Source organism: Nansenia antarctica (assembly GCF_963989245.1).
Source record: "Nansenia antarctica genome assembly, chromosome: 1".
Classification (NCBI taxonomy): domain Eukaryota; kingdom Metazoa; phylum Chordata; class Actinopteri; order Argentiniformes; family Microstomatidae; genus Nansenia; species Nansenia antarctica.
In genome coordinates this window covers 56,908,814-56,930,652 of record NC_137674.1, presented here as the reverse complement: position 1 = coordinate 56,930,652, position 21,839 = coordinate 56,908,814, and the positions used below count along the sequence as shown (strand labels likewise).

Sequence of the window (21,839 nt, the reverse complement as noted above, 5' to 3'; positions counted from 1 at the left end):
TAAAAGCTTCCTCAGTCCCTGTTGATGCATTTCACTAAGACATTTTCCCAAATAACCAACTTGAAATTTGTTTGTAGAATCGGTATCAACTTGAACGTTATTCTACACTCCTGCAGTGCTAGCCTACAACATCTTCACACAAGGACCTCTAATACAGACATATGTTTTGGACGAGAATGCTTAAGGGTTGCTAACATCCAGATACCAATCAAATCAAGGTGCTTGAATGGTTCGAGCTGCGGTTTGACGTGGTTATGAGATGACTGGCCTCTGATGTGCTGAACTAACAGACGAGATGGGCTCAGCAATGTGGTTCAATGAGAGAACATCGTCCCAACCTCCTAGAGACACACAGCATTCACACTGCTGCACTGCTGCTGGTGAGGATCTGTGTCTGTGGTTACTCGGTGTGTGTGCTTGTGTATGGATATAATGTGTGTGTGTGTGTGTGTGTGTGTGTGTGCGTGTGTGTGTGTGCACGTGTTTATGTGTGTGTGTGCGTGTGCACGTGTTTATGTGTGTGTGCGTGTGCACGTGTTTATGTGCGTGTGTGTGTGTGTGCGTGCGTGCACATGTTTATGCGTGTGTGCTCGGCCAATTCCTGGCAAAAGAGGCGGCTAGGTTGGGATATATGACATCACCATCATCTGTTTGTTGGTTATTTTCTGAGTAAATCCCAAGAGCAGCATGGATAAGGAAACAGTATACAGGATTAGCACCCGAGTAGCACCAGTTGTTGTCCGTAGATATTGGCATGAGTGATTGTGTGACTGACACGGCCACCTCCGGGAGGCTGAGTTTGGTTCCGTAGACTGGACCTGACCAGGTACCCTGAGACAATAGCACCATAGAACGTCTCTCTCCTCTCCCTTCCTCCCTCTCCCTTGCGGCTCACGTTAAGACCAGGGCTCTGTGTTCTGCTCTGTGTGTAAGGACTTGGCTCAAAGGCTGGTCTTTCTCTCAAATGTGTGTGTGTGTGTGTGTGTGCGCGTGGTCCGAGTCCGATCAGGATCAACCGGATAGGCTCTCTGTGTCTCACAGGAATGTTTCAAAATGCTGAACTCGGCTCTCCATCTCCTGGAAACAAAGGCAGCAAAACATACAGGTTAATATAGATCACACCGATCCCAGGCATTCCACATCCACACAGCCCTGTCACTAGAGAGCTTCCCCAGGCTAGAGGCTTGGTCATGTAAAATGGGCCAGTGGTCTCCATCCTGGTGTCAGGAGGAAGGCAGCATTTAAGGCTGGCCGTCTGAAGAGAAAGGGAGGAATATAAATTGATGTTTACGTCTGACCAGCTCATGATTAATGCTCTCAGGAGGCAATTGTTGTTCTAAACCATCTACAATTGTCTGTGTGTGTGTGTGTGTGTGTGTGTGTGTGTGTGTGTGTTAGATTTGAAGGGAAGCGCACAAATTCACAACCCCCTCCAATACTACAGCCCACAATAAAAAAATAAAAATAAAAAGTGTGGTAGAAAAGCAATCCATCAATGATACACCAAGTCGAGGAACCTACACAGAGTTCCAGAAAGCTTGACTTTCTCAGAAACGACAATCCAGCTTTTAACACCAGCAACACTCACACATATTCTCACCAACAAACAGAGAGCTTTTAACACCCGTGTTCTCCGGTCAGAGAGCTGAGGTGCTAGATCTACATCCTAACCCTACTCACCTGCTACCCTCTCACACACCCCCTTCCTCTGGTGTCTTGTCTGTCTGTTTCTCTCCTTCCTTCTCTCTTTCCTTCACTCCTATCTCCTCCCCGCTCCAACACAACATAAGAGGTAGGCTCAAACACTTCAAATGAAGACATAGACAGAATGAATCAGTGAAACCAGTTTAACGGATTCAGTGTGTTTCCAGACAAGATTTACTAGGGAATTCCAGACTGAGGTACCGAAGACAACGTGTCATACAGGCCGCAGCATCCTTACAACACAACTACAAAGAGCATTCCTATAGTCTCAGGAACACGCATCTTAAAATAGCCACAAGGGAAAAACATTTCCACGTGGTTACAATCCGTTTCAAACAGTGTGTGGCCTTACCTCTGACAGGGAAATGGCCTATTTCCATACTAGCACGGGTCTCTATGGCTTTACACACTCAAACAGAGAACATTCCATCATCAGAAAGGTCAGGCAGCCGGCGCTCTGCTGGGAACATCACGGAACCAGACAGAAGGGATTGTATATGAAGCCCATAGGGGGGATTCTCGTGTACTGTGCCATTTCAATCCGTCAAAACACACACTCCGTATAGGACAACAACAGAAAATATTTCTTTAACAACCACCATAAGTCTGTGTGTCTGTGTGTGTGTGTGTGTGTGTGTGTGTGTGTACGTGCAATGCATCTCTAACACAAGAGGCTCTACAGAACCAAATCACTCACATAGACATTGTCTCGGCACACAAACACCAACACATTCGCGACTCCAGCAGCCGGCGTTGTCAACAGCACCACCTGTCTACTCTGCCGTGGCTGTACAGACTCACCTCCAGCACGCACCAGCTACCATACTATCTTCCTCTACCGGCCTCCTGTCTGCACCATGTCTGCAGTGAAGAAGCTGCCCTACAGTACTCTCAAACTGGAGGAGCATCTCACAGTATGCAGCTATCCTGTCTGTCTGTCTGTTCTCTCTGTCTGCCTGTCTGCCTGTCTGCCTGCCTGCCTGCCTGCCTGCCTGCCTGCCTGCCTGCCTGCCTGCCTGCCTGCCTGCCTGCCTGCCTGCCTGCCTGTCTGCATGTCTGTCTGCCTGTCTGTCAGTCAGCCAACTCAGTGTTGGCCTTAGCCTCAAAGTTTACAGTTGGTGGGACGGACAGAGGGAGAAAGAGAGGAGGAATCAACAGTTCCCCACTGATAAGAGTGTATCTTTGCTAAATATTTAATGGAGCGGTCTCTTTGAGCACTGCTGTGCCCCGGCGATGGCTCCATCTGTGTGCTTGTGAGTGACCCAGTGTAAAAAGTGGCAAAGATTATTCCTGCACGCACGCGCACGCGCACGCACACACACACACACACACACACACACACACACACACACACACACACACACACACACACACACAGCAGGGTCTTCTCCATCAGACAGACTGATAGGAAATAAAACAGACCTAGATGATCTACTATTATGGCTAATGTCTTTTAAATGATGTGCCATATGTCTTCCTCCGAACATGTTTTTACACAGTTGGTTCACAGAAAATGAAACAACGAAACTATCTTGAAGCTTTCAGTTCACTTGTGTTATTTCAGATGTTGAGGCTAGGTGTGTGTGTGTGTGTGTGTGTGTGTGTGTGCATATCTCACCTCCAGTAGCCGGGTCTTGTCATAGTCTTTGCGGTGCTGGTAGACACATTGACTGAGCAGAGAGAAGAGCCTCTCCAGCTGATCCACACTGTAGCCCTCGCTCTTCCTCACCACCTCCTCTAGCAGAGCCTACACACACACACACACACACACACACACACACACACACACACACACACACACACACACACAGGTTACACACAGGTTACACATTTACACCACTCACTCTCCCTCACTAGATGGAGGTGGTGGTGTCAGTACACACACACGCACGCACGTCCGCACACGCATACAGTTCAGATATATTTAAAAGCAATTAACATCAGAGTGACAGCTAATTAAGGCTAATCATAATTAGCACCATGTTTACATTTCACTTCTACTTTAATTAAAATGATCTGAACAGTCAAAGGCCTTTTCAATTGACCCGTTCCTCTGCCAACCGTAAGCCTGTGTGTGTGTGTGTGTGTGTGTGTGTGTGTGTGTGTGTGTGTGTGTGTGTGTGTGTGTGTGTGTGTGTGTGTGTGTGTGCGCGTGCGGTCCTGGTAAACTCAGGGCTCATCAGAATGCCCCCCCCCCCCGGGTGTGTGTGTGTGTGCGTGTGTGTGTGTGTGTGTGTGTGTGTGTGTGTGTGTGTGTGTGTGTGTGTGTGAGAGAGACACTCAAAAAGTAAAGGCATGGGCCACTAGAAACATCAGGATTAATTCAGAATAGGGATACTTGTCAAAGCGTCTTTCACTTGCCAATGAAGACAACAAAACCCAAGGCTACAGGGACATTTGTTTGAATGCTGTGTTCAAAATGTTCACAATGAAGACTGAACAGTGACCAAGGCCCTGCTTGCATACCTATTCTGTTGTAGATGTTCTGAGTGGGATCGAGTGACCCATAAGGAACAGAACCAGTGCTACAGAACACTACAGAATCTAGACAAAGTCTGGTTGGAATTGTGTTTATGAGTTTAAGAGTACTCAAACAATTCTCATGTTGTGTGTTATGAGTCACAGAGACATCTACTACTAGCTGCTGGAAGCGTAGACCAATGCTACCAGCCTTCTACCAGCCTTCAGGGAGGTCAGCCTGACAGCCGGTTAGACCAGACAAGGGATCTGCATCACAGAAATGGGTCTTAACCTCCAATTGCCAATCTCACAGTCTCTTATTTCTTAATCACTTTCTTTCCCCCCACTTATCTGCCATTTCCTATGTCTCCACCCGTACTCCTTCTCTCCATCCAATCTGTTCCTGTCTCCCTGTTGGCCATCTGAAAAAAAAGGGCGCTCTTTGCCTTCGCCTTTGTCCAGTACCCGCGCTGTGTGTGTGTGTGTGTGTGTGTGTGTGTGTGTGTGTGTGTGTGCGTGTGTGTGTAATTGGTGGGGGGTTAGTGAACCCCCTGAGTAAGTGAGCTCACAGCACACAATGGAGCAGTAATCCTGCCTGGTAAAGGGTGCTGCTGACATGGACCATTTAACCCCCCCTCCCCTTCCCTTCTCCCCAAACCCCATCACAGCTCACATCTCTATCCCTCCTCTGCTTTAGAGAGGCTGCGACTGATGAACACTGACTACAGCACCGCAGATAAACTGGGTTCTGCTGGGATGGAGGCAGGGAGTGGGAGGGAGGGAGGGGTGGAGAGAGGGAGGAGAGGGGAGGACAGGACAGAACAGGACAAGACACTTCATTATGAGGTGTCACATGAGGTGACATTCACCCTCCTGACCTATGAGGCAGATGACTCCCTGGGCGGGCCAACTCTCTGCCCACACACCTGCCAACTCTATATACACACCGTTAACGCGTCAGCATTCCGCACATGCTTCTGCCTGTTAAGGCGAGCTAACAAGATGGCTGGCTGACAGGCGGAACATTCAGGCTGGCTGGGATGCTGAGATGTAAAACCCAATCCTGACCCAACCCAGGACTGGAGCTACGATTAAGATCTTCATCCTGGACCCAGCAATGGCTGAAATGGAGACCCGGGCACAGCTTATTCTGGGGGTACAGAAATAGCCACGGCATGGGTGCAAACAGCTTAACAGTTGGTGTTCCATCAGTGTAAATGCCTCGCTGTGCAGAGTTGGTGTTCATCAGGAAATAAGAGCGTTGATATTCCATCCAAAGCCGTGTTGATCCCTTTACCGAGAAACCAGCTCTAACATGATACACTCTAATACACCCCCCTCTAATACGCTTTGAAGTTAAATAGGTCATGCGTTGACATTATGTGATCATTAAATACATATCGCGACTATCAATCAAGAAGGAAATGACTTAATTTAACAGCGCTGTTCGCGGTGACCAAACTCAGAGGAGTCTGAATTGACTTCTATGCTCAACAACCCAGAAAAACATGTGGATTGGTCAGTGCAGTAAAACCATTAGAGAGCACACAGACAAATGTGCCACTGCCTCCTCTGTCACATTTGGTCAATTCTCCAGGGAGGATGGATCATAGCTGGCCAGTCCCAGGGACGAAAAAGGTTGAGAAACACTGTGTGAGAAACAAGCCAAGGCCGCCTCTATGGCCAAGGGATTACTAGAGGGGAGAGAGAGACAGAGAGAGAAAACGAGTGAGGGATAGAGAGCAAGTGAGAGAGCGAGAGATAGAGAGCAAGAGCAAAAACAAGATAGAGAGAAAGAGAAGAGAGAAGGGCCCAATCCTGTTTCCCTTCCCTACGGCTCGTTTTGGAGTGCCACTCACTTTGGAGCCAAGGCCTCGGAACAGAGCCACAAGGCGTAGTGGCTGTAATCTTCCCCTATGAAATGGGACAACCCTTCCAGACCCTGATACGTCATCAGAAGTGTTGTAGAAAAGCATTGACGCTCGCGATTCATTCACAACTTAAGTTTCATCCTATCAATCGATCAAAAGTCATAAAATAAAGAAGAACAATGCTTCATTATCAGGCCAGTTCATGACAGAATAACGGTGTTCTGTAGGCTAGCAACCTGTGCTCACCCCTGCCAGTCTGCACTGATATAGGACAACAGTGCAACAACTTCACGGCTGAACTTAAGTAAAATTTCAGGCGTCATATGCCATGAAAGGGGTGAATGACATGGAAATATGCGACGCGGTCTGGTGAACTTGCGAACAACACGCTCACTCGGGGTCAAAAAGTGAAAGTGAAACTTATTGTGTCAACAATATCTAGTTTTCGGGTTTTTTTCATAACACCAACTTGAAGTTTTAAAGTACCGATTTAAAGTACTCGATATAATAAACAACAGCTTAACGATCACTAAATATATATAATTTGTGGATTGGATTCACTATTCTCCTTTGCAGGAGGCTACCGGTAATGGAGACTTGACTTGTAAACATACTTTCGTTTTAGGTTGTGTTCAAAAGCAAGAACTGTGTGTTCATCTAGTTGTGTAGTAATGTGTTTTTTGCATGTCGATGTTCTCTCAGCAAGTTGTGACATTATTAAAATACAGTTTAGACCTTCGTAGCGATGTGTTTTGTTAGCCGCTAGCTGTTAGCAGCGTTCATAGCTGTGGCTGCGCTTAGAGTGACTTTTCTCCCATTCAGTGTTTGAGGTGTACCAACATTCTCAGATTTCAATGTATGACACATAATTTGAAAGCTTACAATCTGTAGTTTAAGCACATGTAAAAAACGGAAAAATGACTTTGCCTTCTGGTTGCACATTTCACCAGACTGCGTCACATATGACAAAATGCACGACTATCATGCACAAATCAGCCTTAAAACATGTAACGCTAGATAGATAACGTTAGACATCTGCGTAGGTTTATTTTTATGGTGTTCCAAGATTCGATGTGACAGGAACGTTGGAGAAACAGCCGCTGTCCATGGCATTAGTCAGCTACATGATAAAACCCATCACTGCTATCATGCACTGAGTCTGGTGTCGCTCACTGCTCACATTCAGTCTCCCGCTCACTGCTCTCCACACCATCAATAATATTACATAATAACAACTGCTCGGATTAGATGGTGTGTTTTGGTTTAAATGCCACAGCTATAGCCATCAAAGGGGGAAAATGCGACATGGAAATAAGTCAAAACGCACGACTATCATGCACAAATTAACGTTAGATAGATAACTTTACATTAAATATGTCTACCTTCATCCTCTGTCAAACACCACTGGTAAGAATTAATTTCTAAATAAACAGGATTGTACATCTTGTTCTGGAGCAGAAATGTGAATCACGCTCCGATGGCATGGTGTATTTCTATGGGAAGGCTGTTGCCTGGATGCTTCCATTGGACTGCCCAGAGCGTCGGGACGCCGGGGCGCTCATACAATTTTCCGCACGTGTAATGTGCCTGCAAGGTGTAATGTAATGTGGTGTAATGGCTTGATCAGAACTGCATAGGTTTGTACACCGTCCAGTGGCCATTACGGACATCACACGCCTTGAGTTAACCTGGGAACAATGAGGGCAGGCTAAAGTATTAGACCTAAAACAATAATATGTGTGTTTAATATGTGTGTTTAACATATCAAACACATGCATGCACCTATGCTGCATAGCATACTTATTGTTGTTATTTCCACTGATATTTGACAGGCTAGACCTGAAACAGTTGAATAAACCAATTAACCACCAATGGCATCAACACGCCATCAGTGGACTTGATTATATAATGATATTGATGAGCGCTAAACTGTGAATTCACAATTCATTTTGTGCACTGGTGCAAGGGGAACTTTTGAGTTGTTATTTAGATATCAGGTGGGGGTGGCTGATGTCACACAGGAGTGAAGTGTGCACTGAAGGATCCATTACTGGTTCCTCCGCCGAAGACGACTTCAACTTCAAAATGGCGACAAGAAAATGTAATTGCGCGTCAGGAGGAGAAAGTGGTAGTGGAAAGGAGATATTTGTTCGACTAATGGGACGCACCAAGAGAGAGGGAAACAGAGGGAGGGACTTCATGCTCCACAGTATCCATCAACAGGGATGTTATTAAGCTTTCCAAATTGTTATTAAGCTTTTCTCAAAATGAGCGAGCAATTCAACCCCTCTCTCCTTCCTTCTCATTTTAATGTAATCTTTCTCGGCAACACTACGGAAGGGATGAATTATAAATGATCCGTGCTTTGCCAGAAAAAGAGAGAGAGAAAGTCTATAGTATGGAAATGATCAGAGAGAGAGAGGGAGAAAGAAGGGTAAAAGAGTGAGAGAGGGGTAGATGAGGGAAGGCAAGGGAGGTGATTTGCAACCGTTGCAACGCAATAAACGGGTGAAACGCCAGAGGACGGTGCCAAGTCACACGGACTGTCTGGCGGTGAGAGAGGACACATACTGCTGCGTAACACAAGACAGAGTATGGTAAGGATGACAGGCCAGATGTTGGCTGCCTGTCATGACAAATGTGGGGAATCAAAACTGGGGAATCAAATTCTGCAGTGTAGTAACCAACTCAGTGTCACAGCAAATGAAAGGCCATCCACAGCTCTTCTGGTAGACACCGGGGGGGGAGTGGGGGGGGAATGGATAACTAACTCCATTCTGAATTATGCAGCGGCTTCATCTCCAAAACAAGTCATGGTGGATAACCCCCGGCCATGCGATAGCAGTTGACTCTCACTTATTCAACATGATGGAGAACAGGACACACGGGTCAGATGGGGTTTACTAATGACAAACAGGTGGAGATGCTTGAACTTCCATCTGGAACGGATATTAGCCTCATGTAACGGTAGTTGGAGGTCGGTGTGAGATTAAAGATGCTGACACCTTTGGCAACCTTTAAACCGCCAAGCATTTATCAACACACTCCATCTCAATTATTCTAAAGAGGTTAGGAGGGGGGGAATAAACTGGAAACATTTAGTAAACTATAGTTTACATACTGTAGATGTGGGGATGACAACAGATCCACAGCGTAGTGAACCATTGATTGAACCATTGATTGTTCACGTAGTAAAGTAAAACCCTGTCTCTCTTTAGTGTTTGGATTCTACTATTGACTCTTCTGCTCAAATTGGACTCGACCGCAAAGAGCATTGCTGACATACAATGGTGATGCTGATGAGGAGAGCCCTGACAGACTATACTGCTGTGGTTGGTGTAAGTCCTTAATGCCAGAATAAGAGGCTCCAAAGTGGGTGAGGCAATTAGCCTCTCTATAGAGTGGCTGCTAAGCACTAGACATGCCTGCGTTATCGGGGAAAACTTTGAAAACCAATCTATTCTATGCTGTTCTCTTCGACTCTCCAGTCTTTTGTTAAAAAGAAAAACCAACACTTCCTAAAGGCAGGCAGTTAGGGCTAACCTGACAGCTTCGACATGAATTAACACATTACGGCACTCCCCAAAAAGTTTTTGGGACGAAGTGGTGGAAAAAAAGCAAGTTCAGTGTGTGCGAGTCACTCAAGGAGAGTGGTTTTGGAAATGAGAAGCAACTGACTGACATGTTGTTTATTCTGACGTCGATGGAGGCCTTTCAGACTTCGATAGAGGCAAACGGAAAGGCTGTAATCACATGCAAATGGTCACACTGTCAAGGACATCTGCAGGAATGAATAAAAATGAAAGCAGCACTCCAAAAGTTATTTCTTTTTATTGACAATCAAACGCTGGCCCAGCAAGGCGGTTAAGCAGTTTTCTTCATAAACAGACGTGGTGTGGAATGGCTGCCTCGTCGAAGGGGTCCACTATTATTAGTCCAGAAAATGGGAGGCGATGACATCCTGAAAATGGGGCCATTTCTGTGGACAGGTAGCTCTGAGATGAAACCTTGACATGCTGTAATAGTCTAGCGTCAAGGAAAGGCCCCTTCACTGTGACAGCGTATCAATGCACCCTGGACATCTGCAGATGTGTAAAACAAATCTAAAAGAAAATTGCCCGTCCCTTCTGTTACACATCCATGTTCTTGGTGTGGTGGGTAGAAATAATAGGACTAGATTTGACTCAATGACTTTGATAGAAGATACTGGCTGCAATCTAGGTGGGTTATGAGGAGCTCGTATCCAGTCCATCTGTGAACATGTGGCTTATAGTTCATGGGACAAAACTGCTAAGCGTTGGTGGGACACAGGAAGCCTGGGGTTCACAATGTATACATAGGTCTCTTCAGTCCTGGTCTTAGAGAGATACAGGGTGTGTAGACTTCTGTTTCTGCTCAGCAATAGCTGGTACACCTTCATCAACTATTAATCATTCACTTGATTAGTTCAATCTGTTGTCTTTGTGCTGGGATAGAACAACAAACCAAGTGGATCCCCAGGGCAAGACTTGAAGAACACTGATGTAGCTACAACTAGGGATGCACTGATAACGTTTTTTGTCACCATTACTGATCACCGATCATCTATGAGCAATATCTGCCGATACCGATCTTTTTAAAAATGTTATTTTTAATGAAGATTTGTGTTTTTAATTAGCATCTGGTGTTTAAAGAAATATTAATTCAAGAAAACTAATAGTGAATTAAATAACACATTATTTATTTATTACAAGTAATATTGCCTCAACAATGCATCATAATAGCCTATATGACATTATTATGTCTTGGAACCGCTTTGCATTATTGCAAACAAAATAAATCAATCATATAATAATATGAATATGAATATGAATATGAACGTGTGACACCGCCAACATATTTACACATACGGTATGTGTGCTATATACTTTAGGGTGTGTGTGTGTGTTGTTAGAATGAATGGCACCTATCACTAAAGCTACAAACACAGCATTGAACTGTGTGGACCTGAATACTTTCATGCCTCTGGAATATAACATTGGCGACGAGGATGGCTGAGTTTTCACTACCACCACCAGCGTCTTTCTTGTCTCTGCCAGGCGAGCCTCTGATTCCGTGGGGGAGATGGATAGAAAGCCTTACAGTCTACCTCGAAGCGATGGAACTTATGGATATTTCGGATAAGAGGAAGACGGCAAAATAATTGAGGTCCACACCGTTCAAGGCTGTGTTTGTAGCTTTAGTGACAGGTGCCATTCATTCTAACAATGAATTGGCTCACGTTGTCTGCGTCATTGATTGGTTGTCGTGGTCAGCGACTAGAAAGCATTATCGGATTTCCCTGATCTCATATTTTTACTGAATATTGCCCGATTCTGATTGCTGGCCGATCGATCGGGCATCCCTAGCTACAATCTCAGGCCTAGGTCCTCATTGTGAGGTCTGTGAACAAACTAACGGAATTCTAACAGTATTTAATGCCATAGGGATTCCAGGTCTCTGCTATCAAGTTAAATGCCAGTACCGGTAAGTAATGAGACTTCTACAATCAATGAATATGAATGAAAGAAGAGAGGCGGAGGGAGAGCGCCACACCACTCACACTTCTCCTAATACGCATCAGGCAACGAGCCAGCCCAAACCAGTGAGGAGATATCTGCTTAAACGACAAGTCTCACCCTGCTCACCGGAAATTCAATTTGTTCCGTAAGCCAGGGATAAAAAAGCAATTATTCACAGTGCCCTCTTTTCACGATCTGTTTCTTCAAGATATCTCCACTCTTTCCTCGGCTAACATATAAGAATTCAGATTAGCACGGTGTGCGTTGGTTCACTTGGGGTGGCCGGTTGGAGACTCTTTGGCGCGTCAGCCAAGACCCCTCTGGGACCAGATCTGTCAATCAGACAGAGACACAGACGGGGTGGGAAGAGACAAGGCCCCGACCCTCCCAATCCCGGGGGGGGGGGGGGGGGGTAATGGCGAGGAGACGGCGGTCTGATATCCACGCCATGCCACTGTGGGATGGAGGGGCAGAACAGAGCGCACGTCAGAGGAACACTACTTTTACACCAATTAGACTGCCCCACCGAGCGCCTTTTAACCAAGCCGGTCAGTCTGTGGAGTCGCTCTGAAGAGAGTGAAGATAGAAGAGAGGAGCACGTATTGGTCACGGCTCCAATTTACACCCAGGGTATTAGGTGGAACACTAGCGTGACTGTGCAAAGTGTCAGAGAACCGTTTCACATTCCTCTTTTTTCCCCCCTTCGTTCTTAATATCCTGTCAATCAATCCTGAACTGACTTGCTGGAGCGAGAGGCATGGAGAGAGGCGCTCATGTTTGAGTCATGGCCTTGCACCCTTTAAGATGGCGGGGGAACAACACCTGTTGATTGAGAGATGTGGAGAGACGCGCTTGCCACTTAAATTGGTTCCCTCTCTGGGATGGCAGTGATGCAGAGTGTGCCTGGCTGGAGACTGGGGGCGAGGTTAGGGGTTTTCGACAGAGCCAGAGGACAGAGAGAAGATATTAGTCTGGGAAATCAGGAGCATCCGTCTGAGAAGGACAGAATGACACCAGCACTGCCAGAGCAGGCCTATCGAGCCTGGGGAGGCTTAGGGGCAGTCACCCATGATTGAGTCCAGCCCCCCCACCCTCATGCGCCCCATCCTCCACCCCTAAATCCCCCGCATCCCTCATCCCCCCACCACCACCTCCACCTCATCAGCTGCCTCACAGGCCTGACTAGGGCCCATTAAAATGTTGGTTGATTTTCTCTCACCCAGCCCCAAAATTGGCTACTTCTGGGAGCAGCGTGTTCTGGGCAGGGAGGCGGCTGAACAGAGGCTTCTTTAGAGTAAGGGATGGATTAATGTGGTTCGCAGGGAAGCCTTTCAGACAAGTGTGTAGTGTGTGACTGGGATTAGGGAGGGGACATTGCCAGTTATAATGCTGGCAGGAAATTACTGGGACACTGGCAGTACCTAAACTGGCTCATTGAAGATAACATGAATGGATGGTTCTCATAAGAGAGTAGGTCTAAGCCATGCAAGAGCATTGTGTTAACGCTACATTATTACTGCTATCACCACCAACTCTTGACTTTTATACTAAGGGATGTAATTAGCAGAAATTATGGCTCATTAAAGAAGCAGGCGAAAGTTCGTCAGAAATCTGCCATCTCTGGCCATTGTGGTGAAATTCAGTTACATTTTCCAAACAACAATATTCTCTCTCATAATAACATAACCCCCCGAAATGGACATTAGCTGTTGTGTTGTGTCAGCATGAGAAATAGCCACCAGAGACAGAAAGGCAAAATCAGTAAGTCCACTCCCCCCCACCACCTCCTATGGCCCCTCCCCGATGGCCCCTCCCCTCCCCACACAGTGAATTAAATATATCTCATTCCTTGATCGCTACCGATTAAACAGTCATTATAATCATTAGGTTGTTTTTTAGAAAGCTTGAATGTTATATACTGGACCTTTCCATATGATTTTTAGGTTTCAAAATAAGGAATTCTAGATTACTCAACAAAAGAAAATGCATTTACAGTAGGTCACTGATTGGAATATGCATGTTAACATCGGAGCGATGGATGACCTCATTGCCGCTACTGCAGATAGTAGTTAGACGTGTACCGTGGAGGCAAGAGCTGTGAAAGATGTTTAAAAGATCCATCCTTCTGTGGTAGAAATTACTGACAGTGCTGACATTAACAGAGAGAATAGTTTATGATTGCAGAGCCTTGCTTAATCAGCTTGCTAAGTAACACCTTGCAAGAACAACAGAATATATCCTATATTTGGCAGAGTTAATTAGCAGATCAGATCATGAATTATAGGGGCATGAAGAGTGGAAATTGTTTAATTATCAAGTTATGTTCACAGGGACGCAACTTGTGGGTTGTTTTCTTTACTCTCATATTGTTTGTTGCAGTCACCATGCATTCTCATATGCACAGCACACAACAGTGTGGGAACATTTTGATTTGATTCTATGAATTACAGAATAAAGTTTTAAAGGAGTTAACATGCGAGACCGAACAAAATGTTTTCCTCTCCCATGGCTGTGACCAAGATGCCTATGTAGTGCATTCTCAATAGTGCGCAAAACGTGTTTCTCAACGTTGAATTCCCTCTTCACATTCCCCCACCCATTTGTGACACCAGCTGGTTAAAGGATAAACCAAACGCCCAAGTCATTTTTCTGTTTTTTGAAACTACAGATTGTAAGCTGAAACTACAGATTGTAAGCTTTCAAATGATGTGTCATACATTGAAATCGTACAAAAAATGTACACGACAGGCGTATTTGAATGTTGGTACACCTCAAACACTGAATGGGAGAAAAGTGACTAAACGCAACCACTAGCTATAAATGCTGCTAACAGCTAGCGGCTAACAAAGCACATCGGTATGAACGTCTAAACTGTATTTTAATAACATCACAACATGCTGAGAGAACACGAACATGCTAAAAACACATAACTACACATAACTAGATGAACACACAGTCCTTGCTTTTGAACACGTCCTAAAACGAAAGTATGTTTACAAGTCATTATCACTTACCGGTAGCCTACGGCAAACGAGAAAAGTGAATCCAATCCTCCCTTAAATTTCTAATAGTGAATACAGACCCAAACGATCAGTGCAGCCGCCTGGCCGAGCAGGTTCTAATCTCTAAATCCAAAGATAGTCAGTCTTGCGGTTAAACTATAGCCGGCCAAGTTTGGTGAGCACATCGTTTTGGAAAATCCATCGGTCCTGTAGCTTACTCTGACAATGATGGTGATGAATGAGAGGAATGCAATGGTTGCAAGAATAACAATAAAGTCAGTATGAGAATACATTACTGACTTTGATTATACTCGCAGGCGTAATTCTATCATTTTGGTTAATTTATTACAATTTACTTTTGAGGAAGCTTAGCTTCCCCTATGCCTATGATGGGTAGCCTTTCTCAATACCAACCTCTGAAAACAGCAAGGTTCCAATCCCGAAAACCAAAGACTCTCGCTCCCCTTTGCAATACATGTAATCTTAATTTAAAATTACCACTGGTTCTGTAGTAGCTTATCTTGAAAGTTACACTGACCTAACTGTAGGCCTGTTTCAATTACTTTGGAGAATAAAGCATCTCCTAGCAACAGCCTATACAATGCACTGTACTCAGTGAAAAAACAAAAACACACACAGAGACACAGAGACACAGAGACACAGACACACAGACACACAGACACAGACACACAGACACACAGATACACACAGACACAGACACAGACACACAGACACAGACACAGACACACAGACACAGACACACACACACAGACACAGACACACAGACACAGACACACAGACACAGACACACAGACACAGACACACAGACACACAGACACAGACACACAGACACACAGACACACAGACACAGACACACAGACACAGACACACAGATACAGACACACAGATACAGACACACAGACACACACACACACACACACACACACACACACAGACACACACACACACACACAGACACACACACACTCCTTACAGATAGTTGCTGGTGGTCCACCACTACAGGAGGTGGAGGGATGACCTCTGTCCTGTCAGGGGATCTCTTCAGTTGCTCTGATTGGCTCTTCCTGCACTTCCTCGCCTTGGACCCGCCTATAGCAGGAACCGAGAGAAAGGTATGAGGGACGCAGACACACCTCAAGTCTCTTCTTATTCAAACAATCACCACGGAAGACTAGCGGGAAGCAAAGGCCTGACTCCAACCCCTTGTCAAAGAGAAACAGAACAGTTGCCCACTACTGTTGTTCAGCAGTCTGATCTGAGGTTGTCTCGTGGTGGCAGCCTGTGTTTTCTGCTCCCTCTTCCACCACAAGCCTAGGCTTCCAGATGGCCTCTGATAATCCCCAGCCCAGTGCTGCCCGTTAATCAAACACACAGGCCTATTGGCTTGTCCCACACACTACACGCCACTAAATCAATGGCAAACAGTTCAAGGCAAAGAGAAATATGGGATAGGAAGGAAAAGCCAACCTTGTGAAATTTCACAGTAAAACTTTTTTCCCCCTTTTTTTTAAGGATAAATCTCTAAGAGTTTGGATATTCTATAAAAAGTACACAATCTCTCAGGCTTTTTAGAACTCAGTTGAATTCTGCTGGTCTGTGATAGGGTACTATTTCATAAGCCATATGTGTTACATTATTCATGTTCTCTTATTTAACAAGCCAAATCAAGTCTTGGATTGAGATCAACAAAATGATTTATTGTCATTTGGCCTATTCATTTGGCCTGTTTCACGAAAAAGCTAAAATTATGTTCAGACTGACTATTATTTACGAAAACACTACGAGAGCATGCTCTCCGGGGGACAATCCCTCACTTAATCTCTGCAAGCATAATTCTATTTGACACGTACCTTCTCGTTCCTGCTCCTCATCTCCTGTCTCTGCCTCGGTCGTCCCATCCCGAGGAGGGTGTCCCAGGGTTCCCCTGCTTCCTGCTGCCTCTCTGTCTCTGTGCTCTTCCTCCTGAGCCGCCTCAGACTGCTCTGCCATGACCTCTGTGGTCTCCTCCTCAGCCTCAGAGCTCTTCCTGTGGGCCTGGGAGTCGAGGCTGTCCATAGACTCATCCCCGTTCACACACGCCTCCTGGGAGGCTGGGAGCACCACCACGGCGGCAGGTGTGGGGGCTGGAAGTTGCTCGTCCTTGGGCTGGGGCTCTTTCTCCTCGAGTTGGGGCCCCACGTCCATGGGCTGTAGAGGACCTTCCTCCTGAGCCAGGGGGTGGTCCTGCTTGGGTTGAGTGGTCCCTTCACCCTCGGATGGAGAAGTTTCATCCTTAGACTCAGGCAACTCACCTTTGTCCTTGGCCGTGTGGCCCTCGTCCTTGGACTGAAGGGCTTCCTCCTTGGGCCGGGGCTCTGTCGGGTCTGTCTGGGTGTCTGCAGGGCCTCGGGGAGACACGGGGGGCTCGTTGGAGCTCTCCTCTTCAGTGGAGGGGCGGCTGTGTGTGTGGTGGCCGTTGGGCTGCTGGGGCTCCATGGTGTCACAGGAGGAATCTTCATCATGGGTCAGACATGAGTCACTGGGCCCCGCTGGTCCAGGCTGAGCACCTTCCTCCTGCTCCTCTTCCTCCTCCTCGGTCCCCTTCTTGTAGATCTTCTTTTTTCTGATTATGCCCCGCCCCCAAGATGGCCGCCGTCTAGCTTTTCGTTTTATGTGATCTGAAATTAGAGACAACATTTGATTAGTTCAGTTGTTAGGAGACAGTACAGCCTCTATCAAGTACTATTTCGTTTACATCACCACTCCAATGAACAATGTATTTCCAAGACAGATTGTATAAATTAAACATAATAATGTGCATTGGTTATGTCTTTAATTTGTGTGTAAGGTGGCTTGAGTTGAATATGGACAGTCAAAGGCAAATTCAATGAACCACATCTTACACCTAGCAACTGAGTTGCCTAATGCTGCTTGCTCTAAATGTCAGATGTTCACTTCATTGTGGGGGTCCATCCACTGTTAGGCGTCTCAGAACCTTAGTGCTTTCTGGTGAACCAGCCCACTTTCATACCAGATTAAGCGTAACCATCAACATCTTCAACGGAGGGTGACGAAGGGGCGGGATAAACAAAAATGTCACAACAAGATGGCGACTACTTCAGTGGAAATAAGGATATCATCCACTACAGTATCTGAAATAAACTATTTTGTATGACGAGTTGTAGCTACTTCGCATTCGCAGGTGTGCTTGTTTACATATTGGCTGTGTTCAAAATAGCATACTAACATACTGCCTACTACATACTCAGTGGGGAAGAGAGGGCTGGTAGCCCCACGTGAAGAAAGCCTGTCTGGCTGTGATTGCTGGGTGAGGAGAGTCAAGGGCAAAGAACAGAGAGAAAGATCTCAAACCTCTAATTGAAAACAATTGAAAGCAGCCCCAGATTTGGTTCTGCCTCTCGGGGCGGGGGGGTGGGTCCAGGACTGGCCACCCCTCCTATCCCTGCAGTGCTGAAGTCTTGCTTGAAATTGTTTCTAGTGTGTGAGATGTTGATTGCATTGCATTTGGTGCCCCTTTTGGCTGTAATCAGAGAGCGCAGGCGGAGAGAGGGAGAAAGATAGGGAGAAAGGCAGTTGGTATTGAGGTGGAAGCCAAGCTACTGCTGCAGGGACGTGACTGACACCAGATGGTGTGAGAGAAATGGAGGGGGGGGGGGGGGGGGTACAGGGAGAGAGAGGAAAGCCTGCCGTCTGAGAAAGTGCAGTAAAAGTGTCACAGCGAGCTGGCGTGTGGGCTTGATGCAGTGAAACTTAAGCGGGGTCGATTCCACATGCTCCCTTTCCAAACCCCAGACATGTGGTGCGTGCCAAGCTAACGGGCCGAGTGTGTGTGTGTGTGTGTGTGTGTGTGTGTGACAGAGAAAGAGACAGGTTGTGTGTGTGTGTCAGGCCCCTGCAGAGACAAGCGTTTGGACCTGGCCTTGAATTGACATGACCTGTCAGTCACTGGCTGCCATAACCCCATGGAGACTCTTTGGTCTCGGCATCAAACAGCCTTTAAAGCAGGAGGTCCTTCATTGGGACAAGACAGACATTAACGCTGCATGAACATTTTGATTTTCCTATCACTCCGAGAAACATGTAACGTGTGAGTGAGCGAGTGAAACCTCAGAGGTAACACCTGCATGGTCTGTGGTGATTCAACTGGGGCCTTACACTCATCTATGGCCTAATACTCCATCCATTGAATTAGTGTCAAGGTCCTTTGACGTGATCTAGCTCCACAGCTGAGGAATCCTATGCCGAATCAATACTCCATGCAAGGCCTATTCTCACAGCAGTAAATTATTAGGACCGTATTACATTATTTACAGTATATCATAATAGATTTAGAATGAGGCTATGTCTCAATGCACTCCATTGATTCATCATGATCCCACACTAGGTCAGCCACTGAAGCATTCATGCACTACTACTACACCCCCCTCGATGGGAACGTCATAATGCTCGAGCCTGTTCTCTGTAACAAACTTCCCCTTTCTCTGTCTCTCCTCCTTTTCTCAACGTTCTGTTGCTCAAACGTGGAGAAGATGCATGCTGTTCTTCGGTGGGAATCAGAAATGAATCCTGTAGGCAAGGTAACCATATCTCCAGGGGAAATATCACAGAACGGAAGATCTTTCAGCTTTTAGAGAAAGAGAGAACAAGGTGGCCATTATGTCCGAGCGTGTTGAGTGGGCAGTGTTGTTCCGCCTCTTTAGTGATCAGACAGCAAGCTGACTGCTGCCTTCTTCTGTCACAACAACACATCACACATCACATCAGGGGGAGGCACACAAAGGGCTACGCTCAAGCTCATCAACAGCTAATGCCATGCAATTAGTGCCACAAAGACCAAGAGTGTGAGTGTGTGGTGTGTATGTGTCTGTGTGTGTGTGTGTGTGTGTGTGTGTGTGTGTGTGTGTGTGTGTGTACTTTCAAAGGACAACTGAGCAAATATCCAAAAATACCAAAAAATATATAAAAATACTGCCTAGCTAGAACACAAAGAAAGGAGGGGAAAAAAAATGTGGGAGATGGAATACAAATCAATGGCTAAAATTGTATGTGCAAAAACAACTCAATATCCACAGTGCCAGTCTATAGATTTTTTTTAAGCCCCAAGTAAGCTATGGGAATTCATTCATATGTTATGCCATAGAAAGAAGACTGGAACAGTTCTGCAGGTAAACAGGTCTGACGTGGGTCGACCAGTCAAGGTCTCCGTCCTGTCCTCTCCAGTTGAGCTAGCTAGCCTTTCAAGAAACAACAGATACAAATGTAATAAATTGAATGAATAAAATATATCACAGCTCTCTCCTGTTCATTGTGCTTTTTTCAACTCTGAATTCCTTAGCTTGCCATGGTAACATAGCTGCTGCCAGCCTTGTACAAAGTCCAGACATCCTTTAGTTCCTGTCTCAGTCAAACAAGACTCCAAACCGTGTCAACTGTGTAAAGTGAATCTATTCATGTGGCTATACACAAAAGGCACAACACAACCTTGAAAAGAGAACATTTTCTCCAATACATCATCATAGATCATTACACGTGTGCACTACCCATTAGTATTCTACATGTGCAGCCATCACCGTCACCATACACGTGCGTCATTGGTGAGAGCACCATAAATGTGTGTTGAATAAGAAGGCAACAACAATAAAGCAGGATACGTCTTCCTCTTCACCTTTGCAATAACAACAAGAGGCATCCATAAGAGAGAGAGAGAGAGAGAGAAAGGGAGGGAGGGAGACAGTGTGAGTGGGAGAGAGAGAAGGTCTTTCAGTCGTTTCTTTCACCGGAAAAAATATTGCACTGCTGCATCCTTGCAGGTCTGCTTGAGGCCTGACTCTAGCAGGCTGTAATATCCTTCCTAGGGAGATGGGCTGGACTCTCATCGAAAAAGATGAAAACAAAGACTATCGCCACTTATCTACGAACGCCAGACCTGGCACCAGATAACACAGAGCCGGGGTTTTAATATCAACCTGCCTTTCAAGATGGGCAGGAGGAGGAGTGGCCAGGGTAGGAAGAGGTGCCTAGTGCCAGGCGTGCCACAGAGACTAGAGGCTCCAGGCCATGGTGCCCCATGTTGTGCCCCCTTCCCAAGCAGGGGTGGTCTACCTTTGGCACGGTGATGAGTTTGAGGGGAGGTGCGGCTTGGGCTGTTACTACCTCCCACTCAGACCTAGAGCGGTGTGTGGAACGGGGCGAGAGCTGCTACTCTTCGTCACGCGTGACTGGAGCATGACAGAGCTACTCTGCTGGAGGCAGGGGACCGGAGTTGGAGGGGAGGGGGGGGGGGGAGAGAGGGAGGGAGGGAGGGAGAGAGAGAGAGAGAGAGAGAGAGAGAGAGAGAGAGAGAGAGAAGAAAGAGAGGGGAGAGAGAGCGAGAGACAGCTCAGTGCTCTCTTGGAGCTTTTGAAGGCAAAGTGTGTGTGTGTGTGTGTGTGTGTGTGTGTGTGTGTGTGTGTGTGTGTGTGTGTGTGTGTGTGCAGTAGGAGCCGAAGTTTAGAGCTGAGCCGCCGGTGTGACGGTGTCATGATAGCACTGGTGACTTTTTGTCAAACCAACCACCAGGAGGCGTCGTTGAGCATGACAGCTATGCATGACAGCATTGTGCTACAGTATGTTTTCACATAATTAATGTTTGTAGAGTAGCTTATGAGTTTCTCAGTTGATTCTGCGCATTGCAGTAATAGACTACACTATAGGGACACAGCGAGCTCACATAGCAGAGCGCAGCTCGTAATTTTCTGAAATAAAAAATCTAAATAATGTATACATGTATCGATTGTAAGTCGCTTTGGAATAAGGCATCTGCTAAATGCCCAAAAATATAAATGTAATGTACATGCCATGTGCAATGATGAGAAAAGAAACAGCTCTGATCACGAGAGCATTGCATACATTAAGTAGGCTATGTCAATTTGATCTGATCACCCTCGCATTTTGGCTATTTGTCCAGGGATGTACTCCTGAAAACTCCTAACTTCATTCTGTAATCATTCTGTTCCATTATGATAACTCATGCTTATTCATAAGAGACTGTGCTAAAACATCTCCCCTGTTGCTATGCGCTGTGAGAGAATGCATGATCTGCAATTCATGAGCTGCTATAATAAACTTGATTTCGCCAAACGACAGTACATGTATCAGATGAGGCAAACCATTCTCTTTTCAAAGAACCTTCACAACTCTTCTCACCACCTTGTGGTGGCTTTTGGCTGCACTTCACACACGTGCACGAGGTGGCCCCTGCC

At 46.1% G+C, this 21,839-nt stretch overlaps 1 protein-coding gene across 1 annotated transcript in view; it reads right to left on the bottom strand.

Moving 5' to 3' along the window:
- Positions 1-892: 892 nt before the first annotated feature.
- atad2b (ATPase family AAA domain containing 2B) overlaps positions 893-21,839 on the bottom strand; it is a gene marked incomplete at its 5' end in the record, with an annotated part of 81,530 nt that continues 60,583 nt past the window's right edge. The window contains 4 exons of the mRNA XM_080524381.1: positions 893-1,077; positions 3,323-3,451; positions 15,572-15,687; positions 16,449-17,255. Of these exons, the coding sequence (XP_080380507.1) occupies positions 1,036-1,077; positions 3,323-3,451; positions 15,572-15,687; positions 16,449-17,255 (1,094 nt within the window). The 3' untranslated portion in view covers positions 893-1,035. The remainder of the gene's footprint in view (positions 1,078-3,322; positions 3,452-15,571; positions 15,688-16,448; positions 17,256-21,839) is intronic.